The sequence below is a fragment of the Dendrobates tinctorius genome, unplaced genomic scaffold (assembly GCF_039654945.1).
Source record: "Dendrobates tinctorius isolate UK_male_01 unplaced genomic scaffold, ASM3965494v1 ptg000314l, whole genome shotgun sequence".
In the NCBI taxonomy this organism is placed as follows: Eukaryota; Metazoa; Chordata; class Amphibia; order Anura; family Dendrobatidae; genus Dendrobates; species Dendrobates tinctorius.
Window position 1 is genome coordinate 3,113,572 of NW_027361981.1, and position 27,817 is coordinate 3,141,388.

General features: G+C 45.9%; 1 protein-coding gene and 1 long non-coding RNA gene across 2 annotated transcripts in view; one reads left to right on the forward strand and one right to left on the reverse strand.

Moving 5' to 3' along the window:
* Positions 1 to 3,738: 3,738 nt before the first annotated feature.
* Positions 3,739 to 8,118, reverse strand: LOC141073738 (uncharacterized). The gene is made up of 2 exons (XR_012227059.1): positions 5,374 to 8,118; positions 3,739 to 4,782 (listed from the first exon to the last, which is right to left on the reverse strand). It is a non-coding gene; the product is annotated as an uncharacterized lncRNA (long non-coding RNA).
* A 7,700-nt stretch (positions 8,119 to 15,818) lies between these two features.
* Positions 15,819 to 27,817, forward strand: part of LOC141073739 (ubiquitin carboxyl-terminal hydrolase isozyme L1-like) — a 36,720-nt gene continuing 24,721 nt past the window's right edge. Inside the window, exons 1-4 of the mRNA XM_073561144.1 lie at positions 15,819 to 15,948; positions 19,121 to 19,271; positions 20,037 to 20,122; positions 20,516 to 20,563. Of these exons, the coding sequence (XP_073417245.1) occupies positions 15,823 to 15,948; positions 19,121 to 19,271; positions 20,037 to 20,122; positions 20,516 to 20,563 (411 nt within the window). The 5' untranslated portion in view covers positions 15,819 to 15,822. The remainder of the gene's footprint in view (positions 15,949 to 19,120; positions 19,272 to 20,036; positions 20,123 to 20,515; positions 20,564 to 27,817) is intronic.

Sequence of the window (27,817 nt, forward strand, 5' to 3'; positions counted from 1 at the left end):
GCGCAGGCACACCCAGTTACTATGCCAACGCCTACGAACGTAACATGACCTTTCCAGGACACAGTTTCTGGCAGATAATTTCTGCTCTTAAAGCAAAACCTACAGCACAAATGCAAATCTAACTTCATCACATGACGCATGCCCCTGAGAGAGAATGTGCGCCAAAGTGGATTTAGAAGCCCAGTGAGCCAAACTGGCTCTTAAAGGGCCGACACGCCAAAGTGATTCTTAAGGGGCTGGCGCACCGAAATGAGTCTTAAAGGGCCAGCGTGCTAAATCGAAAGCTGAGTGACCCCAGGCTCCAAATCGGAGGCTGAGCCGCCCCGGCCTCCAAATCGGAGGCTGATCGACCCTGGCCTACAAATCGGAGGCTGAGCCACCCTGGCGTCCAAATCGGACCCAGAGTGGCTCCGGTCACCAAATCGGACCCTGAGGTGCTCCGCCCACCAAATCGGACCCTGAGGGGCCCCGCCCACCAAATTGGACCCAGAGTGGTCCCGCCCAACAAATCGGACCCTGAAGGGCCCCACCCACAAAATCGGACCCTGGGGGGCCCCGGCCACAAAATCAGACCCTGAGGGGCCCCGCCCACCAAATCGGACCCTGAAGTGCCCCGCCCACCAAATCGGACCTGAGGGGCCCCGCTCACCAAATCGGACCCAGAGGGGCCCCGCCCACCAAATCGGACCCTGAGTGGCACCGCCCACAAAATCGCACCCTGAGGGGCCCCGCCCCACCAAATCGGACCTTGAGGGGCCCCACCCACACAATCGGACCCTGAGAGGCCCCGCCCCACCAAATCGGACCCTGAGGGGCCCGGCACACCAAATCGGACCCTGAGGGGCCCCACTCACCAAATGAGACCCTGAGGGGCCCGCCCACCAAATTGGACCCTGAGGGGCTCCACCAACAAAATCGGACCCTGAGGGGCCCGACCACAAAATTGGACCCTGAGGGGCCCCGGCCACAAAATCGGACCCTGAGGTGCCCCACCCACAAAGTCAGACCCTTAGGGGCCCCGGCCACAAAATCGGACGTGAGGGGCCCCACCCACAAAATCAGCTTTGAGGGGCCCCACCCACAAAATCGGACCCTGAGGGGCCCCACCCACAAAATCAGACCCTGAGGGGCCACACCCACCAAATCAGACCCTGAGGGATCCCGGCCACCAATTCAAGCCATGAGGAGCCCAGGCCACTGAATCGGATCCTTAGGGGCCCCACCCACCAAATCAGACACTGAGGCCAAAGTGGCCCCTGAGAGGCACTCACAGTTAAAACAGATCCTGAGTTGAAAGTCTTGCAGTGACAGCAGGCAAGTCTCTCTTAAAGGGGCAGCCCGGGCACCATTTCAAACCACTATCTGTACTTCCTTCAGGAAATACACATCTAGTATTATTATTACTATTCAGTTGATTTCCGCAATTAATGCGGCCCGAACCGCTACACGCACAGACTCCGTTGAGGTGTTGTTTTGAAGCCAGCGTCCACGAGTGGTGTGCTAAGTATTTTTCGTGTCGATCGGATTTGTAGTTTTTGCGCAATTTGCGTTTGAAATTTTTTTTTCCCGTCATTGGAATGCACTGTCTCAATGCATTTGAATGGGAAATGGCAAAACGTGCCCTGAGGCGATTGAAATGGCAGTTAAGCTCATTGATATGCGCAGGAACACCCAGTTACTATGCCAACGCCTACGAACGTCACATGACGCCCCCAGGACAGAGCTTCTGCCACATAATATCAGCTCTTAAAGGAAACCCACAGCACAAATGCAAATCTAGCTTCATCACATGAGAGAGAATGTGCGCCAAAGTGTGCCCCCGCCTACCAAATCGGACCCTGAGGGGCCCCACCCACCAAATCAGACCCTGAGGGGCCCCGCCCACCAAATCGGACACAGAGGGGCCCCGCTCACCAAATCGGACCATGAGGGGCCCCGCTCACCAAATTGAACTCTGAGGGGCCCCGCTCACCAAATCGGACCATGAGGGGCCCCGCTCACCAAATTGAACTCTGAGGGGCCCCGCCCACCAAATCGGACCCTGAGGGTCCCCACCCACCAAATCAGACCCTGAGGGGCCCCGGCCACTAAATCGGACCCTGAGGGGCCCCACCCACCAAATCGGACCCTTATGGGCCCTGGCCACTAAATCGGACCCTGAGGGGCCCCACCCACAAAATCGGACCCTGAGGCCAAAGTGGCGCCTGAGATGCACTCACAGTTAAAACGGATCCTGAGTTGAAAGTCTTGCAGGGGCAGCAGGCAAGTCTCTCTTAAAGGGGCAGCCCGGGCACCATTTCAAACCACTATCTGTACTTCCTTCAGGAAATACACATCTAGTTATTATTATTATTATTAAGTTGATTTCCGCAATTAATGCGGCCCGAACCGCTACACGCACAGACTCCGTTGAGGTGTCGTTTCGAAGCCAGCGTCCATGAGAGGTGTGCTAAGTATTTTTCGTGTCGATCGGATTTGTAGTTTTTGCGCAATTTGCGTTTGAAATTTTTTTTTTCCCGTCATTGGAATGCACTGTCTCAATGCATTTGAATGGGGAAATTTTGCTATAGACAAAACATGCCCTGAGGCGATTGAAATGGCAGTTAAGCTCATTGATATGCGCAGGCAGACCCAGTTACTATGCCAACGCCTACGAACGTCACATGACCTCTCCAAGACAGAGCTTCTGCCACATAATATCAGCTCTTAAAGCAAAACCCACAGCACAAATGCAAATCTAGCTTCATCACATGACGTATGCCCCTGAGAGAGAATGTGCGCCAAAGTGGATTTAGAAGCCCATTGAGCCACCCTGGCTCTTAAAGGGCCGACGCGCCAAAGTGATTCTTAAAGAGCTGGCGCACCAAAATGAGTCTTAAAGGGCCGGCGTGCCAAATCGAAAGCTGAGTGACCCAAGGCTCCAAATCGGAGGCTGATAGACCCGGCCTACAAAAAGGAGGCTGAGCCACCCTGGCATCCAAATTGGACCCAGAGTGGCCCCGCCCACCAAATCAGACCCAGAGTGGCCCCACCCACAAAATCGGACCCTGTGGGGATCCGGCCACAAAATCAGACCCTGAGAGGCTCCGGACACAAAATCGGACCCTGAGGGGCCCCAACCACAAAATCGGACCCTGAGAGGCACCGGCCACAAAATCGGACCCTGAGAGGCACCGGCCACAAAATCGGACCCTGAGGGGCCCCGGCCACAAAATCGGACCCTGAGGGGCCCAACCCACAAAATCACTCAGTGACCCCACCCACCAAATTGGACCCTGAAGTGCCCCGCCCACCAAATCGGACCCAGAGTGGCCCTGCCCACCAAATCAGACCCAGAGTGGCCCCGCCCACCAAATTGGATCCTGAGGGGCCCCGTCCACCAAATCGGACCCTGAGGGGCCCCGTCCATCAAATCGAACCCTGAGGGGCCCCGCCCACCAAATCGGACCCTGAGGGGGCCCGCCCACCAAATCGGACCCTGAGGGGCCCCGCCCACCAATTCGGACACTGAGGGGCCCCGCCCACTAAATCGGATTCTGAAAGGCCCCAACCACAAAATCGGACCCTGAGGGGCCCCGCTGACCAAATTGAACTCTGAGGGGCCCCACTCACCAAATCGTACTGTCGGGATCCCTCAGATTACTCTTTCATCTGAAGGACCGATGTTCTTGGGTGTGAAGCATCATATGTCTCTAATTAAATCAGCTCCGTGGAGAAGAACTACACAGACACCAGCTGTATAATACAACTCAGGATGCCTCCAAGACGCCTCTGGCTTATCAGTTAGGCTTCCGTCTTTTATAGTAAAGAATTTAAATGTTTACAGACATGCGCAGTACAAATGATTTTACAACTTGTTTTCGACAAAGAAAGTCATTTAGGCGAAAAAGCAGAGGTATTTGACCTTGGTTCACAAGGGAGATGTCTGAGACATCTCCTCGAAGAACAGATAAGGTTTTAAACAAGAGAATGCAACATAGACAGAACTCAATTTAACTCCTTCAGTTCCTATCATTCCCCCCTTTGACATCTTCATTTTCCACAATCTGGAACACTGGATCCTGCAACAACAGCGGATAGTGGCTCGTTCACCAGGTACTATCCCAGGCCGACGGGTTGCCCAAGGGAGACAGGTCTTCTACCTTCTCCATCCCCCAGATACTGAAGCCACGTCCATCATTGCAAGAGTACGCTCCTTCATGCCAGAAATGAGATGTCAATCTAGGACTCAAAGGAATAATAGTTAAATTCTTGTTGTTTACAGTCAAACTTCCTTATCTATTTCTACATCTTTTCTTGCATACAGAGATACACCAAAAAACAAGTTTCAATAGCACATATATTACGAAGATACAAACAACAATGATTTTGGACAGCAACGGTGGTGTTCAATATATCCAATATATCCCATATTTGGTCATCTAAGTAATCTGTAGCCCTGACTAATTTATCCCACATTTGAGTAATCATAGGATAAATAAAAATAGAGCTGACAATTTTATTAGCCACACTCATCTGCACTATATGTGGTCTCCCAGAGAGGCGAGGTGTATTGTCAGCAGCTCTTTTGTACAACGTGTGTTTAGGTATGCTCTGAGTACTCAACTGGTCATTCGGAATAACAAAGGTAGCTGGAGTCAAACGACCCAGAGTACAAGCACCTTTTACCCCTACTGGCAACCATTTATATGCATTGTAAAGGGCTACAATACCCTACATCGGGATTTCCACAGGTGGGAGTTCCTTTCTCATATCCAGATGACTCGTTGCAAGGTATATTACCTGAAATATTAATACAAGTTTCATTATTGCCCTGGGGAAATAAATTGGAATACTCCCAGGACGTGTTATGCAACCTTCTTTCTAGCAGTATTGGTTTGAAGGCATCAGTAGAGTGGGAAGTTACATTAAAACTAACTTGTAGGCCATACATTGGAATTTGCCCCAGGTAGGTTAATCGAGTTCTATTCCTGGGTACCCAAGCCCCCCCTTTATATGCCAGATATTGAAGGTATGTATTACTTCCTGAAAGATTACCCTGCCACCAAGGGTATCCTACCCATCCCACAATAGGTATTCCAACAGTTGTGTTCCATAACTTCACATTATTTGTGGCCTTATTAGCAAGTGTATCAGAACAACTGGTCCAGGCAAATAATTCCTCGGGTGGCACAGGAATAACAAGGAACGGAATACTAGTGGCTGATACTGGTGAATGTGTGCAGATCCAGCAAATGATTTGACCAATCATTCAGTAATTTTTCATGATGTTGTATAAACTTATTATTCAAGGACATTGGAGAATTTAGACTATCCCACGCAGCTACCATTATTACAGATAATGCAACAAAACCAAACCAAAACATTATGCACTCTTATGCTTTGTTAATTCCTGTGGCTAGTTTGCAATGCGATGCGTGGATCCAGGTTGGTCGTCCTTCCAACTTAACAGAAGTAGGCGTTGTCAGGAGTACTTGGTAAGGTCCTTGACATCGGGGTTCAAGGGTCTTTCTGGAGTGTTTCTTGACATATACGTAATCACCAGGTTGTAGACAGTGAGTTCCTTCCACACTATCTGGATCTCTGTCTGATTCAATTGTTTCAGGGACACCGAATCGTGGTACTAGTTCCATCACCAGTTTCTTTGCAGTGGCTCGAGCTGTAGCCGTTTTCACCGGGTAGGCCTCTGGCCATCCAGAGAAGAGATCTACACATACTAGGATATTTGCATACACTCCTACCTTGGTAGCTGTATGTCGTCAATCTGCAGTCTCTGAAACGGGTAGAGAGGCCTAGGTGTCGCTTTCTTAGGGACTTTTACTGTTTTACCTGGGTTGTGCTGTGCACAGATGAGGCATGATTGTACAAGTTTCGCGGCTGCGCAACTGAAGCCAGGAGCGATCCAGAAGGCATCTACCATGGCACACATGTGACTTTTTGAGGTGTGATTGGGGCCGTGTGCTGCTTGCGCCATGATTGGGAACAGGGACTTTGGTGGGCACATTTTATCCTTATTCTCCCATACTCCATTTGAGTTCAGCTCAGCTCCCAGTCTCCCCCGGTGTACCTTCTCTGTTTGGGCAGCCTTTTGCTGGAGGGATTTCAGGACATCTAGACCCAATGTGGCTGGAATACGCTGACTCCCCGCCACCGTCCACTGCTCTCTCTAGGCCGCCTTGTGCTATTTTAGCAGCCTCGTTCGCCCTTCTATTGCCCTCTACCTCCACGGAGTCACCTTTGTGTGTGCTTTTACCTTGACAATGCCAACCTGGACTGGTAACATCAATGCCTCCATCAATTGTTTCACCAGCTCTGCATTTTTAATGGGCTTCGAATCTGTGAAAATATTAGCGACTTTACCTGCAGCGGCTCTACACGCCTCAGTGAGTGCCTTCAACTCTGCCTCCTGCGCCGACATGTGAGGAGAGAGTGGTCCGCTCGGATTACCTCATGTGAGGATACTACTGCATATCCAGTGTAGAATCGTCCATCCTGGTGGTATCTGGGGCCATCTACAAAAAAGAAACTCAAAGTCTGCATTAGGAACAGGTTTTTCATGAATGTGTGCAAACCCAACTGTCTCCTGACTCATCAGTTCTATGCAGACATGTTCATGCGTCATGTCAAAGTATCCTTCCTCACTTGCCAATACGGTCACCAATTCCCCCTTTTCTGAATCCACAGGCAGGAGGGTGGCTGGATTCAGAACGTTACATCTTTTGAGGAGTGACATACTCAGGAATTAGTAGAGCACACTCAAGTCGGAGCTGTCTGGCCATAGACAGATGTTTTGGTTGAACTTGTAGGAGTATGGCATGGATGTCATGTGGGGAATAGATTGTCATAAGAAACGTCAGTGTCATCTCACATGCCTTTCCTATTACTTCTCCACTTTTTTCCTTGTGCTCCAGCATACATGACAGGTCGTTTTATTGTCCTTGTTTGCTCAATTTCTTTAGCTACCTTAAGGAGGTCTTTCGGATCTACATGTCTCCATTCAGGTCTGGCTGTCTGTACTGCGTCTCGTAAGTCTTTGTTCATACCGTCAATGAATGCATTCACCAGTATTCTAACATCAAGTGGGTTTATGCAAATGTACCCCATGTCTGCCCATTTCAGCTGTAACCGTCCAAGGTATATCTCTACTCTCTCTCCTCTTTGCTGTGTCACATTAGTCAGGAGTACAGACTGCTCTGATTGTTCCACTGCAGCCCATTGTCTTAGTGACTCACAGTACGTCTCCCCAGATCGTGCAGATTTATCATCCATGCCCCAAGCCTGATTCTTTGTCACATCTGTGTGTCTGTAAAACGGGAATGGTTGGTCCTCAGGGGCAGGCAGCTGCTTCAGCAAAGCTAGCTGGTCAGAGGGGCTCCAGGGATAATACACCTGTATCTTTCTTATTCTATTCACACTTCTAGGTCCTGATGGGGTTGGCCGTCTGATGTCTACTGTCAGCTTACTCCTCAAGGGCCAATGTCCCCACTACCCACTATCCACACTATTATGTCAGCTTCTTATGATCTTGTCTGGATAGGATTTAGTGCAATTCTCTTAGGTCAGTAGCACAGGTCACACAAGTAGCTATTCAGTCTGGGTTTATCTGAGTCTGACCACAGTGTTTACAAGTCCATCTGTTTTGTCTGGGTCTCTGGTTACACTTTGTCAATCAAACATTCATAATACACCTTCCACACTGCTGCACATTCTCAAGCATCATTTATTCACGTGCTATTTTCTTCCCTTGTCTGTGCCTTTTTGTACATCCAAACATTCACACTCTGGTATTTTTGCCTTTTTCAATATTTGTCCCACTTGTTTTACTGCTTCCTTCCTTCTCTGTCTCTTGTAATTTGACACAATTTGCTATACAAATCAATCACACAACTAGAAGCAGGTTCAAACACATTAATGACCAAGCAATCACTTACAATGACCAAACAATCACTTACAATTCCCTTCTAAATTAGGCACCATATCTTACTTTTAACTTCCAATCTTCAATTAAGTACTGTTGCTTTAAAATGCACAAATCTTTCAGCGTGTACCTTACGGATAGAATTACAGAGAATTTTGAGCACAGCTCACACTCAGCAGAGATAAGAGCGAAGGGAGAAGAAAAACTACGCAGCGGTATCATTCCCCCCTCCCATCAGAATGCAGCGTCGTCCTTCACAGAATTCTGTAGTTCTTTAGACTTATCAAAATCAATTTCTACAAAGAAACTCAAAATCACGGGATTTCACTGTAAGGGCAGATAACTGTATAATGAGATTAACCATGCCTTGCCCTTTTTCTGGCCAAATGCATTCAGGAAACTTTACAATGTAATGCCACATATAACACGAACTATATCATTACTCAATTCATTCAGTCTCAGATGTAGATTTGAAATATCTATAACGCATCTGTCCGGGATTCCACCACAACTAGAAAGGTCACAAATCTCTTGACACAAAAATGATGTGTGATGATTCATTCATACGTGCTCATTCACTGATTTTTTTTTTTTTTTTTTACTCAATTACACATCTCTCATCTTATTCAGAGGTTCTCATAGACATATATACAAGGATTCACACAGCCTGCCTATCTTGCACTTTGGATTTGATTAATACTTTTTCCAGGTTCTTTGCTGCACTACTTCCATATCTATCCTCAATTATATCACATAACCGATTTCCTTCTTCAGGTATCTTTCCCTGACTGTTCCCCATCTTATCTTTTATTCTTATCCTGTCTCTCTTGTTGTCTTCCTGTTAGTCCCCTGCCTTAGGTGGTGTATTGGGTAAGCTCAAGACTAGGCTCTACTATACCTCGTTACCTTCTTCCTAAGGTGCTAACAGGCTAAATGGAGTGTCTGTTCCTCGGTGTACTACGTGTTTCGTGTACTTATATGCTATGTAGCATCCGAACAGAAATACTCCCACAACACACAGGATTGTAAATAAAGTGTCCATCTACTGGGGTTCTTCAGTCATATCCTGTCACAGGCTCATTTCACGGTCCTGTGCTCATTCGGTCACACTCTTATCTGTCACAAGGTTTATTCGTAAAGGGTGTTGATTTAAGCTTAGGCGGTGACCTCCCCGGAAGGACGCTGTCACATGACCCAGTTAGGCAATATCACCACTCTTTGAACGAATACCTACTGTGCAGCTTATTTTTCTACTTTCCACAACCTTTCAAATCAAAGTAGCCATTCAACAACCTCCTCTATTCCTAGTGCGGAACCGTCTATTGTGAAAAACTTGTCCGTCCGGGCTGCGCAGTATGAACTGTTCACCCAGCCTTATATTCCGTAATGTCAGACCTCTCCCATTTTGATTTGCATCAGCTCTTTTTCTAAAAATAGCTGTGCACACACAGAACCTACAGTAACCTCTCATTCGAGCAGAAATTACATATGCGTGTCACACCCGATTTCCTCAGAGTTCTTATATGGACCTGATTTTACGGCCCCCTCCTCTACTAGATTCCCCTTTATACGGACCTTAGTTATAATGATAGATTATGAAGAGCAGAGAAGAGAAAAATTGATCTCTTACCTGGCCAGGTGTTTAGGTCTGCTGTTCACAATTTCATCAGTAACTGGAGTGGTCTGTAGATCGGGTAGTCTTGGAGAGGTGCCTATATCAGGTCCCTGTTTCGGGCGCCAGGAAACTGTCGGGATCCCTCAGATTACTCTTTCATCTGAAGGACCGATGTTCTTGGGTGTGAAGCATCATATGTCTCTAATTAAATCAGCTCCGTGGAGAAGAACTACACAGACACCAGCTGTATAATACAACTCAGGATGCCTCCAAGACGCCTCTGGCTTATCAGTTAGGCTTCCGTCTTTTATAGTAAAGAATTTAAATGTTTACAGACATGCGCAGTACAAATGATTTTACAACTTGTTTTCGACAAAGAAAGTCATTTAGGCGAAAAAGCAGAGGTATTTGACCTTGGTTCACAAGGGAGATGTCTGAGACATCTCCTCGAAGAACAGATAAGGTTTTAAACAAGAGAATGCAACATAGACAGAACTCAATTTAACTCCTTCAGTTCCTATCAGTACCCTGAGTGGCCCCGCCCACCAAATTGGACCCTGAGGGGTCCCACCCACAAAATCGGACCCTGAGGCCAAAGTGGCCCCTGAGAGGCACCCACAGTTAAAACGGATCCTGAGTTGAAAGTCTTGCAGGGGCAGCAGGCAAGTCTCTCTTAAAGGGGCAGCCCGGGCACCATTTCAAACCACTATCTGTACTTCCTTCAGGAAATACACATCTAGTTATTATTATTAAGTTGATTTCCGCAATTAATGCGGCCCGAACCGCTACACGCACAGACTCCGTTGAGGTGTCGTTTCGAAGCCAGCGTCCATGAGAGGTGTGCTAAGTATTTTTCGTGTCGATCGGATTTGTAGTTTTTCCGCAATTTGCATTTGAAAATTTTTTTTCCCGTCATTGGAATGCACTGTCTCCAATGCTTTTCAATAGGAAATGGCAAAACGTGCCCTGAGGCGATTGAAATGACAGTTGAGCTCATTGATATGCGCAGGCAGACCCAGTTACTATGCCAACACCTACGAACTTCACTTGAACCCCAGCACAGAGCCTCTGCCACATAATATCAGCTCTTAAAGCGAAACCCACAGCACAAATGCAAATCTAGCTTCATCACATGACACATGCCCCTGAGAGAGAATGTGTGCGCCAAAGTGGATTTAAAAGAAGCCCAGTGAGCCAAACTAGCTCTTAAAGGGCCAACGCGCCAAAGTGATTGTTAAAGGGCCAACGCGCCAAAGTGATTGTTAAAGGGCCAGCGCACTCAAATGAGTCTTAAAGGGCCGACACACCAAATCGGAGGCTGAGCCACCCTGGCCTCCAAATCGGAGGCTGAGCCACCCCGGCCTCCAAATCGGAGGCTGAGCCACCCCGGCCTCCAAATCGGAGGCTGAGCCACCCCGGCCTCCAAATCGGAGGCTGAGCCACCCCCGGCCTCCAAATCGGAGGCTGAGCCACCCCGGCTTCCAAATCGGAGGCTGAGCCACCCCGGCCTCCAAATCGGAGGCTGAGCCACCCCGGCCTCCAAATCGGACGCTGATCCACCCCGGCCTCCAAATCGGAGGCTGATCCACCCCGGCCTCCAAATCGGAGGCTGATCCACCCCGCCCTCCAAATCGGAGGCTGATCCACCCCGGCCTCCAAATCGGAGGCTGATCCACCCCGGCCTCCAAATCGGAGGCTGATCGACCCAGGCCTCCAAATCGGAGGCTGAGCCACCCCGGCCTCCAAATCGGAGGCTGAGCCACCCCGGCCTCCAAATCGGAGGCTGAGCCACCCCGGCCTCCAAATCGGAGGCTGAGCCACCCCGGCCTCCAAATAGGAGGCTGAGCCACCCCGGCCTCCAAATCGGAGGCTGAGCCACCCCGGCCTCCAAATCGGAGGCTGATCCACCCCGGCCTCCAAATAGGAGGCTGAGCCACCCCGGCCTCCAAATAGGAGGCTGAGCCACCCCGGCCTCCAAATCGGAGGCTGAGCCACCCCGGCCTCCAAATCGGAGGCTGAGCCACCCCGGCCTCCAAATCGGAGGCTGAGCCACCCCGGCCTCCAAATCGGAGGCTGAGCCACCCCGGCCTCCAAATCGGAGGCTGAGCCACCCCGGCCTCCAAATCGGAGGCTGAGCCAACCCGGCCTCCAAATCGGAGGCTGAGCCACCCCGGCCTCCAAATCAGAGGCTCATCGACCCCGGCCTCCAAATCGGAAGCTCATCGACCCCGGCCTCCAAATCGGAGGCTCTTTGACCTCGGCCTCCAAATCGGAAGCTCAACGACCCCGGCCTCCAAATTGGAGGCTGAGCGACCCCAGCCTCCAAATCTTACCCAGAGTGGCCCCACCCACCAAATCAGACCCAGAGAGGCCACACCCACAAAATAGGAGCCTGAGGGATCCCGGCCAACAATTCAAGCCCTGAGGGGCCCCACCCTCAAAATCGGACCCTGAGGGGCCCAATCAACAAAATCGGACCCTGAGGGGCCCCAGCCACAAAATCGGACCCTGAGGGGCCCCACCCACAAAATCGGACCCTGAGAGGCCCCACCCGCAAAATCAGACCCTGAGGGGCCCCGGCCATAAAATCAGACCCTGAGGGGCCCCGGCCATAAAATTAGACCCTGAGGGGCCCCGGCCATAAAATCGGACCCTGAGGGGCCCCGGACACAAAATCATACCCTGAGGGGCCCCACCCACAAAATCAGACCATGAGGGGCCCCACCCACAAAATCGGACCCTGAGGGTCCCCACCCATGAAATCGGACCCTGAGGGGACCCACCCACAAAATCGGACCCTGAGGGGCAAACACCCACAAAATCCGACCCTGAGGGGCCACACCCACAAAATTGGACCCTGAGGAATCCCGGCAACTAATTCAAATCCTGAGGAGCCCAGGCCACCGAATCGGATCCTGAGGGGCCCCACCCACCAAATCAGACCCTGAGGCCAAAGTGGCCCCTGAGAGGCACCCACATTTAAAACGGATCCTGAGTTGAAAGTCTTGCAGGGGCAGCAGGCAAGTCTCTCTTAAAGGGGCAGACCGGGCACCATTTCAAACCACTATCTGTACTTCCTTCAGGAAATACACATCTAGTATTAATGTTGTAATCTGACCGCTGCTAACTTATTCTTATTATTCAGTTGATTTCCGCAATTAATGCGGCCCGAACCGCTACACGCACAGACTCCATTGAGGTGTCGTTTCGAAGCCAGCATCCATGAGAGGTGTGCTAAGTAATTTTCGTGTCGATTGGATTTGTAGTTTTTGCGCAATTTGCATTAGAAATTTTTTTTACCATCATCTGAATGTATTGTCTCAATGCTTTTCAATGGGGAAATTTTGCCTTAGAGACAATATGCCCTGAGGCGATTCAAATGGCAGTTTAGCTCATTGATATGCGCAGGCAGACCCCGCTATGCCAACGCCAAAGAACTTCACATGACGCCCTCAGGACACAGTTTCTGGCGATAATATCAGCTCTTAAAGCGAAACCCACAGCACAAATGCAAATCTAGCTTCATCACATGACGCGTGCCCCTGAGAGAGAATGTACGCCAAAGTGAATTTAGAAGCGCAGTGCGCCAAACTAGCTCTTAAACAACCGACGCACCTAAGTGAATCTTAAAGGGCTGGCGCACCAAAATGAGCCTTAAAGGGCCGGCGCGCCAAATCGAATGCTGAGTGACCCTAGGCTCCAAATCGGAGGCTGATCAACCCTGGCCTACAAATCAGAGGCTGAGCCACCCAGGCCAACAAATCGGCCCCGGAGTGGCCCCGCCCACCAAATCGGACCCAGAGAGGCCCCGCCCACCAAATTGGACCCTGAGGGGCCTCGCTCACCAAATCAGACCCAGAGTGGCCCCGCCCTCCAAATCGGACCCAGAGTGGCCCGCCCACCAAATCGAACCCTGAGGGGCCCCTCCCACCCAATCAGACTCAGAGTGGTCCCGCCTACCAAATTGTACCCTGAAGGGCCCCGCCTATCAAATTGGACCCAGAGTGGCCCCGCCCACCAAATTTGACCCTAAGGGGCCCCGCCCACCAAATTGGACCCAGAGTGGCCCATCCCACCAAATCAGACCCTGTGGGGCCCCGCCCATCAAATCGGACCCTGTGGTGCCCCACCCACCAAATCGAACTCTGAGGGGCCCCGCCCACCAAATCGGACCCAGAAGGGTCCCACCCACCAAATCAGACCCTGAGGGGCCGTGCCCACCAAACTGGACCCTGAGGGGCCTCGCCCACCAAATCGGCCCACCAATTCAAGCCCTGAGGAGCCCAGTCCACTGAATCGGATCCTGAGGGGCCCCACCCACCAAATCAGACCCTGAGGGGCCCCACAGGCCAAAGTGGCCCCTGAGAGGCACCCACAGGTAAAACAGATACTGAGTTGAAATTCGTGCAGGGGCAGCAGGCAAGTCTCTCTTAAAGTGGCAGCCCGGGCACCATTTCAAACCACTATCTGTACTTCCTTCAGGAAATACACATCTAGTTTTTACTTTGATCACTGGTCTCATACACTGGTGTACTCGTGAAGCAGTTTATCAGACTTGGCTTATTGCTGGATCTCACAGGCCACCATACCCTTTGGTCATCACATGACACCAGGGTACCATGGTAATGATCGGTACCCGCAATCCTCATCACAGGGGTTCCGATGGTTACCAAGATGGAGAGTTTTTATAAACAGTTCCAACTATTGACCTGTGAGATGGGCAGTACCCTAGATGTTGGAATTTAGATACAGGGGCCAATTTTGGAACTAGGTAATCTCCTTGCTAGAAAGTGTATGGAGTGACATTTACAGATCCATGTATATGTATGTTGGGATTATTTGAAGATGGCATGGGTCCTGCCTCAACCCTGTTCATGGGTATCTCTTGTATCCATTTAAAGCACATCTCTCTACATGTCACTGGTTACACACAACCTCGACCTATTGGAAAGGGAGCAATAAATAGACTTCTCTTTTCAATTAGATCACCGTATACACTAAAGTATAAGCCAAGGCACCTAATTTTGCCATGAAAAACTAGGTAAACTTATTGACTTGAGTATGCATTGTCACCTCATCCCTGTCCTTGTATGCATGGTTCCCATAAACACATCCTACTTGCCTTCCTGCACACCCTCACAGGATCTCATTCGTTCCAGCGCCAGCAGCACTTCTGCAGAGCGACCATGTGGCCCTGCTCAAGGTAATGAATATTCATTCCACACCTCTGGGAGTAGAGGCGTGCATATTCATTACCTTAATGAGCAGGGCCACGTAATCTCGGCAGGAAGGGCTGCTGGCGCCGGAACGCAGGGGATTCATTGAGGGTGTGCAGGAAGGTAAGTAGTATGCAGTGGCGTAACTACAAAGTTATGGGCCCCGGTGCAAACTTTCAAATGGGCTGCCACTAGGAATTTCTGGGCCCCATACTGGCAACATTTTCAGGGCCCCCTTGAGACCAGCCCAGGCTCATCCCTCAAACTGTCCACAGCCCCACCACTCCCATAACTCCACCCCCACATAGATAATGAAAGGAGCAGAGGGCAGGTGTCTGACTTGCTACACCTTAGAATATAATGTCGCCCCCCTATTATATAACACCGCCTCCCCCATAGAATATAATGTGCCCCACATGGTATACAACACTGCATGGTATACAGCACCCCCCATGGTATACAGCACCTTGGTATACAGCCCCCCCCGAGAATGGCACCACAGTCCTGGCTGTACTTACTGTTGCATAAAAAAACACTCTCCTCACCTTCTCCTTGTGCCCATGCTGCTGGCTGCTCCTGTCTCATGCTCTGCCTGATACAGTGAGTGAGCGATGATGTCATCGCTACCCGCTGTGTCAGAGGCAGAGCAGGGAATGATGGGAGAGGGAGCGTCAGCTGACGCTCTCTCCTCAATCATTTACTTTGAAGTGACGCCGATATAGTTCAATGCAGGCCCCCTCTGCCAGAAATTTCTGTTCTAGATATGAAGTTGATGGGGGGGAGGAGAGAGACTGTCTCTTGTAGGAATGCAATATTGATCTGCACTCCACCCCAATGGATGGATGCTGCTAGGGTTACACGCAGCCACCCTTCCCGTTACGCCTGTAATGTCTTCCGGATGCTGATGAGTTTGCAGATCATAATTGTATGTCCTTAAGTTTACTGGGCAATAAGAGAACTAACACTTGCCCAGTTTCAGCATTTATCTCACTATTAAACTATAAGCTTTCAAAGTTCACTAAATGTCATTTATTTCTGTATTCAGGGTCTCCTAATGTCTTTATTTCCAGCTAATGATGAAAGTGGGGATCTCTCCAACCTGCAAGTTTGAGGATGTTTTGGGGTTTGAGAAGGAATATCTCAAGTCTTTTTCCCATGAAGTCTATGCACTACTGCTGCTCTTCCCACACACCCAACAGGTAGCGTTTATAACCTTATGGCATGCTTTCCATCTTCACTAAGTAGGTGTAGAGGTTTTTTTTTTTTTATACAAGGTAGCTTTTATTGTCTAGCTTTGCATATTCTGGAATACACTACTGAAACAGTCTTGTTATTAATCTGATGCTTGCAGGTTCAAGAGGTGGAAATGTTCATCTTTTAGGCCGGTTTCACACATCCTGATATTTCCAGTACCGGAGATGTCCGTGTGTGTACTACGTGTGGCAACCATGTGCCGTATCAGTACAACAGTAAGCGCTGTTCCCCAGCGGCAGGGGCTGAACACGGCTCATCATTCTCCCCTGCTTTGTCAGCGCGAGCAGAAGAGAATGACGAGTAATTGAATGGAAAAACCAGGCAAAGCTCAGTTGTGGGGCTACAGCAGTCAGCTTCAGCAAGGTTGGTCATCAAGAATAGAGGGGTCCTCATGCTGTTTTTTTTTTAATTAAAGAAATAATTTAAAAAAACAACATGGGGGACCCCATTTTTGCCAACCAGTCTTGCTAAAGCTCACAGCTGGGGGCTGCTATTCTCAGGCTGGTAAGGGGCCACAGATATGGGGCCCCCCAGCCTAAAAACAGCCTGCAGCTGCCCAGAAAAGGTTCATCTATTGTGACAATTCTGGTGCTTTGCTCTGCTCTTCCCACTTGCCCTGTAGTGGTGGCAAGTGGGGGTTCATATTTGTGGGGTTGATGTCGCCTAACAAGTCAAAGGTGACATCAAGCCCACGGCTTGGTAATGGACAAGTTCAAGAAAATAGGGGGAACCCATGTCGGATTGATTCGTTTAGACTACATTCAGCTGCTCAGGAATACCCCCATCATCAGCTCCTAATGTCACTGTTAGCGATACAGGTGTAAGAGTCCCAAAAGCCCACACCTGCTGTCCTCATTCACTTTATTATAATTCTCATCATTCTCTGATCGCTGGCAGGGGAGAATGATGAGAGCAGTGCTCAGCACTTGCCGCCGGCAGCCATCCGTGCACACTGATTACATTAAAGTGCATTCTCCGTGTGTGGGATGTCCTGTGGTCCATGCTGCCAGGAAAAAAATGGATGTGTTGGTGTTTTGCCCATGGACACACGGTCTGTGGAAACGTGCAGACCCATTTATTTGAATGGGTCTACGAGTCAGTGTCACCAGTACGTGACAACAGTCACCACACATACCAGAGACACTGACGTGTGAAAGAGGCCTTAAACAGTTATTTTTATCATGTGGATATTCTTAGTTGTCAAACTAAGGTGGGAGTACTCCAAAAGAGAATTTTATAAAGCTGCAGTTGTGTTCCAGTATGGCTATTGGGTCAGTGTAACAGACCATTGCACAATGCCCTCCGTGCTGCACCCCTGAACTTGTGGTTCTTTGAATCTGATTTTGGGATGGGTCTTGTCACACTGCATGTCTCTGGACCACATGGGAGCTTGAAGTTCCTGTGATGGGACCAGCTGAAGCACAGCTATAAGATGCTCTTGTAAAGGGGGTTTCCCAAGAAAGATTATTCTTCCAGTCCAATGGGGGTCCTTGTGCAGAACTTCGTCTGAATGGAGAACGAGTTAATCAGAGCAGTCCCATAGTGCAGCAGTGAGCATGGTCCACATCTCCATTCAGATGAAGTGCTGCAGTGCCCAATTCTCAGAATCGGTAAACTCTAGCCTTTGTTCATGGGATAGAGTAACTTAATTAATGAAGGTGGTGGGAGTGAGATTTTTCCAACATTTGAGTTCTGTGACAAGTAATTCCACTTTAATGTTTTTCTGAACTACTCCATACAATTGTATTGCTTTTTATTTGTATTGCAAACAAACCTAAAATATGCTCATTTGAATAACAAGATGGCACAAAGCTGAAGTTGGCTTCTTATTCGCCAGTTTCTTCAATCTTTTCTCTTGTGTGTGTTGTGTGTTTTTTTTTTTTTATAGATTTAGCAAAAAATAAGCATCAAATAGTAACCTACAATGCAGTGAGGTGCCCTGATGTGAATACACTTAAAACAGCTACAAAAATTATAAAACTGGCACAAAAATGGGCCCTGAAGGGTGTTAATGAAAGAGTTAAATGACTTTGGGCCACTGATATCACACTGCAGACATAGAACAGGGAGCCCCACACCAAAAACCAGGTCTCTCCAGCCTGGCCCAAATGAGTTCTTGGCATCAAAATAGGCATACAGCCCATCTTAACAGATTTGAATAAGTAACTGATAAGGAGTTAAATGACCTTGGGCCACTATCACACTATCCTTAGTGTGATATCAGTGGCCCAAAGTCATTTAACCCTTTCATTAACACCCATTTTTGTGCCAGTTTTATAATTTTTGTAGCTGTTTAAGTGTATTCACATCAGGGCATCTCACTGCATGGATGTTGTTGGGATGCTTATTTTTTTGTTAAACCCATAAACAGAAAAGAGAACAATGAAATGAGAAACCAACTTCAGGCTCAGCAAGATGGCATGGTTACAACCCTATACCATGTGTTCTCAAATGATCAGAGGTGAAGTGGAGTTAATAAACGCTCTAGTGCAGTACCAAGCGGCACACTTATTAAAGAGAGTGTGGGTTTTTATTTTGACAGGATGAACCCCTTAATGGTTTGAAACTTTTGCACTAACTGCAAACTGAAGAAAAAGGTGTGTTCCTGGGGTTCATGCAGACTATATAGAACTAGCAGCGCTTTGGAGTCGGTGCATATGTTTGCTGCATCCAAAGCGCTGTCTACTGAATGCAGTTGAATCCACATGTGCTCACTGAACTGTGCAAACTTGGTGTCCAATACATGGTATGGGTGAAACTTCTTTTGCAGAAACCTGACATGCTGCGATCTGGAAAGATGTTCTGCACAGCTATCACCACGTGTGAAGGCATTGGCAGCCATGGGATTTCTTGAAATCCCATCCACTATTCTGTAACAGTTAAACGCTACACAAGTACACATCGTCCATCCTGCAGCGTTTATGGATCATGTGCATGTATACCCTGAATTTGGGATATTTTGCAAACTCTCTCTAAAGCTTGCCATAGTGTAAACCAGATAGAAGTTTTTTTTTTTGGTTTTTTTTAATGTGCATCAGCTTTACTCAGCAAGAACCAGATAAACTTAAGTACCCTGTCAGAGGATGGGTAAATCTGTCCCATTATTTTGGTTAATAGCATGATGAATTCAGGAAGAACCAACTCGACGAACATAAGGGCAAGGAACCTGATGGCAGTGTATATTTCATGAAGCAGATGATTGAAAACTCTTGTGGAATCGTTGGTCTCATTCATGCTGCAGCAAGTAATAAAGACAAACTGAGTTTTGGTGAGTGACCATGACTACTGTTTAAACAAAAGCAGAACTACATTTCACCACATACGGTAATTGCTGTCCTGTCTGTAGTATAAACCAATGACTCCCTGATTCCAATGCTTGCTCACTGCACTAGTGCCAATGATGCCCTTTTCTCCCATTAAAAATAGTGGTGTCACATGAGAATGTGGGCAGGTGAGCCACATAATGAACATCAAAGGACTGAAAGTAAGCACCTTAATGGAAGTCTAAGCTTGCTCAGTTAACAATGTCCTCCTTTCAGAAGTGATGTGGGGAGCTGTGCCACCTGTTTGACTGGAATCCTCTCAAAGTTGCCTCTTGTGCAGTTGAATGTCCTACCAGAAGTCTGGAAGTGACAGCAGAGTTGGGTCTCCTGACTGTCTGGGGAACCCCTATGGCTATGATCTTTCAAGCGTCACTGCAGAAGACTTAATATATTAAGGTCCTGGTTCCTTGAATGTGGAAGGGCTCGGCTCCAGAGCAGTCTCCTCATACAATAACCCCAGGCCTGATGTACTTGTACACTATTCTGTAAGGGATTAATGGTTGACTAACCTGCGTCTTTATACCACTCACATGTGCTGGCAACTGGATCATGTAGGTTTTGGTTATGTGGTGGGGCACTTGAGCTTGTGGATTAAATCTTGTGTAAATGATATGGGCACCTGGATGTACTACTCTGTGGGGTTTCTTTGCAAATACATGTGTATGGCTTGTATTCATGTGATCAATAACCAGGGCTGGTTTTTACTGCAGATCCAGATTCTGCTTTGAAGAACTTCCTAGACAAATCTGCTGATGCTTCTCCTGATGACCGGGCCAAACTACTTGAGAAAACTGAGGTATGAGTGGGCCTGAGTCATGGTTGACACTTGACCTGAAGATGAGTCTTACATCATTACATAGCCTGTAGCTAAGTGCAAGAAAAGTGGTGTTGGTGCAGCATTTGTAGCATTTGCTGACTCCTCATTTCAGGGAGAGGGGGCAGAGGCTGTAACAGTGACCACAGCCCCTGCTCTGATGCTGCTTGAGTATCCATGGAGAAACCAGACAGGAGGTAAAAGTGTAATTGGGGGAATTTTTAAAGCAAGTATATTAAATGGCTTAGATTATGGCATAAAATACTTTTGCTTTCAGACCACCCCCTTAAGAGTTGCTGCTATCTTATTAAATGCAGTTTTGATTATCTCCCTTCTTGTAATGTACATATTACAAATGCACTGAATGTTTTCCAGGCCCTGTGCTCTGCACATAATGCCATTGCAGCTGAAGGACACTTCCGGGTAAGCGTTAAACCTTTTAAATGGGTGTAATAGACTTGGGGTGAAATATGGTGGCAGAATCCCTTCATCTAAAACTATTAATATGGGCTTAGAGGTCAGACTACTGAAAAGTGATCTCTCATATTGGATGCCTTGATCATAATTATCACTTTATATAGAGACCTCCATGTTATGGGGAGGATGCTGTCTGGAAGGTAACAGTCTCCAGATCAGGGCTATGGAGTCTGTATAAAATGGTCCACCTCAGATGCCTAAAACTGGGTACAGTAGTACAATACAGGATGTGCTGTACTTTATGTACATGCTCAGTAGGTCAGTTCTGTGGAGTCAAGAGGCTCGGATTACTAAAGCCACAGCCTTGCTCAGATTATTATTTTGAAGAGGGAATTGCAGGTGATGTAGAATATCTGCTCCCCTGATCTCACTGCAGAGCAGTGTGTGATTATACCTAATACATCTGCAGGTTCCTCTTAGCTTCAGACAGGGCTGCAATATTATAGTACAGCAGAGCTGAGAAACAAAGAATGCGTTGGCAAGAGTAATTTAATTTCTCCTGTTATCTCTGGTAACTCTATGTAAAAACTCTGCCTCCACAGATATCTTCCAGGCACCATCCTTCCCAGAGCCTGGAAGAGGTCCCTTGTATAAAAGGTGATTTATCACAACAAGGCATCTGATGAGACAATTAATATCAAACTTCTTCTGAAGAGTGTAGTTTGTTTATACGATGCATATCTGGGTGTTTTGGCTTAACTGTTAACAATCATTGTATCTGATCATTGGTCTTCCAGTGTTAGGGTCCCGTTACACATGGCGACACTCCAGCGATCCCAACAACGATACGACCTGGTAAGGATCGCTGGTATCTCGCTACGTGGTCGCTAGTAAGCTGCCAAACAGGCAGATGTACTCAACGACACAGCAACAATACAGCGATCCGTAGAACTACCTCAGCGGTCCGTTGGGACCTTGTCACGCAGCAGCTAGTCTGATGACTCAGACCTCAATAGGCGTGCTTCAGCGTTGCCTTTTCCACGCCCCTCTGCTCCAGTTGGTGGCCACTACTGCGCGATCACTACACGGTTTGCTTCAGCGTCCACTAATTGCACACTAGCGACTCAGGGACGCTGAAGCAAACCGTGTAGTGAAATCCAAGAATAACACACTAGCCACCCTGTCAGTGACTGTGGATCCACGAATAATAACGCACTAGCGACTCAGACAGGGACGCTGAAGGAAAACCGTATAATGCGATCCACAGCGCTCAGGAACAAAGGATGGAAGCGCTACTACGTTGTCATCTTTTATGACGAGGTCGCCCAATCAGAATTGCGCAGTAGTGGCCACCAATCGGAGCTGAGGGGGTGTTGAAAAGACAAGGTAAAATCACACCTGAGTTCTGAGTCACCAACGAGACTGCTTGTCGTTGTTATGGTGTCAAACACAGCGATGCATGCTGGCCAGCGGGACACCAACGATCAAAATAATGGCCTAGGACATTCGAGCACGATCAGCGGTAGCAGTGGGGGGCCGGCCGCCACTGTGTCACATGTAGCGAGATCGCTGGCAAGGTTGCTGTTGCGTCACAAAACCTGTGACGTTTCAGCGATCTCGCTAACTAGCTCGCTATGTGTGAAGTACATTGGCAGCCTACTGACCCTGATTCATGAAGATGTTTTCTGATTGAAAAAAAATTCAATTGTCACAATCTTGCACTATATATGGGGATTTCTTGCTAGTCTTGCCCACTGACTTAGGCTAGTTTCACACTAGCGTTTATGAGCGCAGCGACGGCCTGCGCACGGCCGCCGCTAAGCCCCGCCCCCTGCAGCGCCTCCGCCGGTAGCTCCGCCCACCGGCGCATGACGCTGCATGCGCCCTGCGTCCCCTATCTTTATCACTGGGGGCGCAGGCCGTGCGCAGTATGCGTTTGGCGGCGCATGCGCCTTTTTGACGGTGCGCCGACGCAACCAAACTGCAGCAGGTTGTGTTTGGCGCAGGTCGGCGCACCGTCAAAAGGACGCATGCGCCGCCAAACGCATACTGCGCACGGCCTGCGCCCCCAGTGATAAAGATAGGGGACGCAGGGCGCATGCAGCGTCATGCGCCGGTGGGCGGAGCTGCCGGCGGAGGCGCGGCAGGGGCGGGGCTTAGCGGTGGCCGTGCGCAGGTCGTCGCTGCGCTCATAAACGCTAGTGTGAAACTAGCCTAAGCACACTTAATTCATGTTCATGACATTTAAAGTGTAAACTTCATCAGTCAACCTACTGAGGTGTACACCAGCTGAGATGAAACACTGTATTCAGCACACATTCATTGATTGCGTCTTTATGTTAAAGATTCAGATTAAGAGTTGCCACTATCAATTAGGCCAGAGGAAGAAATGGCCATGTTAAATATTAATAATTCGTTAAATATTTCTTATTACACCCAGTTCTGTAGATTGCTTTAGCTTATATGACATAGGCTTTTTTTAAGCTTGGCTCATGGTAGAAATGTCAGCTCACTACATATTTAAGTTTAGCCTTGAGGTAAATGTCAAACTCCATATATACCGAGATCACGTGCTTCAAGAGACGTATATAATTCATGGCTAACTGTAGAGGTCGCTGTCTTCTTCCCTCACCATCATGAGAGACAGACACGAAGATGTCACCTGTGTTGGGCCATGACATGACATAACAGCTGGTATATTACTTGACGGCTATGTGAGAAGCTGAACTGAGACACAGCAGCTATTTGCTATTCAGGATCCTGGAGAGAAGAAGAATACATGTTGCTTTTGCCATGTGGGATCTCAGAGCATGATCTAATGGACAATCTCTCTTTCACCTATTTTTATTCACCTGTTTTTCTGTAATAACCTTTCTTTGATGGAAGAATCCAAATAAACCACTATATTTTTATCTGGTAACTAGTCCTGAGTATTTTACAGGATAAGTATTATTTTACATTGGAGAGCCAGCCAGATCTGAATTTTTGTACTTTTTTGCGGATTTCCCTCAACTTGCCCACAAGGGGGATTGAACTTTGCTCATATGTGCAAGTTGTCAGGAACTCCACTATTCACAAGAATCAGACGGAACCTAGACGTGAGGACTAAGAAGTGCCAGATAGATTGAGAAGTACTACAAGGGCCAAAAGTACCAAACGTAAGCCAGACGTGTGAAGACAGGAACCCAGCGTTGTCCATCAAAGGAACAAGCTGAGACATTTCAAGGTAAGATAAAATGGATGTCATTAATTGTCTTGCTAAGCAGAGTAAATTGAAATTTAAGTCTGTAGACAATTCTAATTCAGAAGTTTTATGGTTAAGTTTATATGCCGAGTGTGAACTCGAGAATCAAAGGTTAGATTCTAAGTTTTTCAATAGAGAAAGAGAGAGATTAAAAAATATTCTACAGATGGTAGATATATTTCATAGATCTGTGTCAGAGAAATCCAAAAATGATTGTTGTGATGTTCTCGAGATTGGCTGTAAAGTTAGGGAGATTGACTGTAATCAAGTGTCTGTAGCGGCCATTGAAGGTGACCTTGCAGACGTGGAACAAGATGGAGAAGTAGGAGGAGACTTCAGAACTGACGTAGAGGACGTACAAGGGAAAGACGGACCACTAAAAATAGACGACTCACAGGCCGAAATCCGAAGGAAAGTAAGAAAAACTTTGCTAGAGATATGCAAAATAATACCTGCATATGACAATACAATCCATGTTTGTAGAAACTCTGAGGTTTTTGAAAGTTGTGTTGATAAATTTGATTTATCTAACGAGGAGAAGAATCAGTTGTTCAAAATGTGGATCCCTGTAACCTTTTCCAGGAGGTTATCTTTAAAGTTATCTGGTGAAACACATGAGAATTTAACTGATAAAGACAGATTAAAAATTCTCATTTTTTGTTCATCAAATGAAAATCATCCAGATATTGATATTCTTCAAAAATTAAGGATTGGTCGGAAGGAATGTATTTTTACGTTCATGTCAATATATGAACGTTTGTACAAAATCCTGAATGAGAATGTCAAAACACAGTCCCTCATAAGGAGTTTTGTAAGCAAATTTTGGTTTTTAAATCCTGCATCTCGTGTTATTGCGTCACAAAAAGATTCATTGTTTGAATGTGCGCAATCCCTTGATTTTGCCAGAAAACACGAGAATCGTGAAAGGACAGTAAATCGTGCTAATTTTGTAAAGACAGGCAGAGTAAAATCTTATCAGAAGCCTGCATTAGCAAAACCTTCTAAAATGAGTTTTCCCCAAAATCAAATATATGAAGAACAAAGAAAAAGAAAATCACATGTTTGTTATAAGCCATATGGAATGATGCAAAAGAACACCGAAAAGACACAAATTGAATTAAGAAAAATGATGAGTTTTGATCTTCTTTCTGTAACCAAGATGGCCGAATTTGACAGACAGAAACAGGTGGTGAGTGACATCATGGCCTGTAAACTGAATACTCTGCTCCAAGAATCTATCAGCTTTAAAATGGCAAGAACCTTTCAGGATATTTTTTGCAGAGAAATAAGTATGGGTTTAGGAATTGGCTAGAAAAAGTAATTATATAATTATGAATATGATATTAACCTTATTTTTTATGTTTCCTTAGAATTTTCATTTCAAAGCAGGACTTAATCGGGAAAAATTCTCTTCCAAGGATTTATGCCTTTATTTACACAGGAAGTTGCAATAATTGCATGATTTTATATATCTAACCCTTAAAAGGAAATAACTGATTGCATTATAAAATATGTTCTGTGTGTGTGCTTTTCCTGCATGGCTTGAATGACAACCACAGCGGTGAAATTTGAACCTTGTTCTAATAATACAAGTATACCAGTATACTATGTCCCTGTTCATTAGGAAAAGAATTTTTAAGGGGGTCTCAACTTTTGCAAAGCAATGGAATTTTTTTTCCAGGCCTAAATGTCAAGTATAGCTATACATATATTTATGTCATGTGTATTTGGAGGAATATTCAAAGAAATATTAAGACTAAATTGAAATAGTTTACAATGCATTGATAATTAGGATAATTTGGGTTAAAATACGTGTATTCATCACACCTTCGTATGTGAGGTATTTGGTTTAAAATTAATATGTGACACAGTCTGAGTGACAGTGACTGAGTGTATGAGCAGCTGCTGAGCGAGTGATGTGATACGTTTGTAAGAGGCCTCAGGATTCTAAAAGAGAGAAAAAAAAAAAAACCCAAAAGCTTTTATCTTCAGGAGAAATATGCAGATCAGATAAATTATTAGAATATTAGGATATATAATGAAATATTATCTATACAACATATATTTCTGTATTTCTATAGTAATTATTTCTTGATTTAGTTAATAGTGGATAAGTACAAAGTGCAATCGCACATCAAAATGGTTTATGAAGAAAGTCTACATTTAAATTAATTTTTCCAAAGGATAATTTTATGATATTCAAATTAATTTTAATGGTCACACATCTTCAGACAAATAATGGTATAAGCAAGTATAAATTCACATAATTTATACATGAATTATTTTTAATTTTGGTTTTGATAAATGAATTATTTCATGAAACAATATTTTTTGGTATTAAGGGGGAAAATATGTTTTTGATCCTGACTACATCATCACATTTGATTAATACCTCTTCTTCACACATTTTAATAGGAAAAAAATATTAATAAGGTACAATGGTATAAGTATTGGGTATAATAATAAGTATTATAAAGAGTCATTTCTTTACAGTAAGAGGAATATTATATGCAAAGTTGCATAATTTGAATATTTTGATAACACAAGTTTATGACAATTATGAAATAATCCAGATCATGGAAATATTAAGGGTATATGTTACTGAAGACATAACTACTCTGCATCAACATAAAGGCCTTATTCTTATTTTTATTTTTATTCTTATTTTTCATTATTTTTAATTCTTTCACCAATATTTAGTGGGGTAATGTCTACTTAGAATATTGCTTCATTAAATATAGCAATGATATGGTTCTATTACAAAGAAAAACGTTTCACTTCTGAGTTATATGCGACAATTCTTTTATTCATTCATTCGCTCACTCATATATTCTTATTTTGGTTCATGGCTACACATTCCTACATATTATTAGTATAATAAATATATTCCTTATTGATAAAGATGAAAACACTGGTTACATAAAACACAGTGACACCTATGGGTTGAAAAAGGTAATTACACCTATGACATAAAAATGTTCTATCACATGAAAAAAATGGATAATAATGTATTATCACTTATTATTGGTTTATTATTTCAAATATTGAAATCCATATATGGTACAAATTCTGATAATAATTATATGGATATTACTGATTGCTATGGTACGCTGTGATATTATAGGATAGGAAAATTACCAGATTTGGTATAGAATAGGGAATGAAGACTTCAAGCAAGATACTGAAATTACGTTAATAAAGACTTTTTATATTTCTAAACTTTATTGATTCTTATCAGTTGCAAGAAGAAGAATGTCACTATCCAGAAGTCCCAGAAGGTAACAAAGCTATGATTACTGAGTAATAGACTGTGTTACTTACAAGTGCAGTATCCACCACTGATAGTCACAAGTGCAGTATTCACCACTGACAGTCACAATTAAAGTGTCTAACCTGACAACCAGAGGACGATGATCCTATGATGCTGAGATGAACTGTGTTATCACGTTCTTATCAAGTTCCAGAGGTTTTCAATCACCTGAAAAGCTTCCATGAAAGCTGGTGAACAATAAGGTAATTAACCCTGACATATGTCCTGTGCATTAGGACAAGGACTGGTTATGGTGCTATGTTTAGCAAGGAAGAGTCATTTTAACCCTTGCTTTGCTGACCAAAGACGTCACACCTGTTCAAAGACCAGTACCGATGGAGGATTCCAGAATATCCAAGGCGAGCCAATGTAAGCCCAGGTTTTTAAAGGTGACACTACACAGATATTAAAGCTGCATAGACTTTGTTTTCGTATTAACATTTGAATTTATGGACTTTGATTTGATACACAACACAATTTCTACAACATCTATATGCTATAGAAAAACTGTGTTTTTAAAAGAACCAAGAAGAAGACAGAAGACATCAAAATGAAGACCAGATGACATCAGATGATAATGACTGGACCTGAGATGCTTCAATTTAGACTTAGGGAAGTATAATTATACATATTTTATATGAATATTGTTCACGGCTTACCATAACATGAATTCACATCAATTATGTCATTGAGTACTTATAACGGT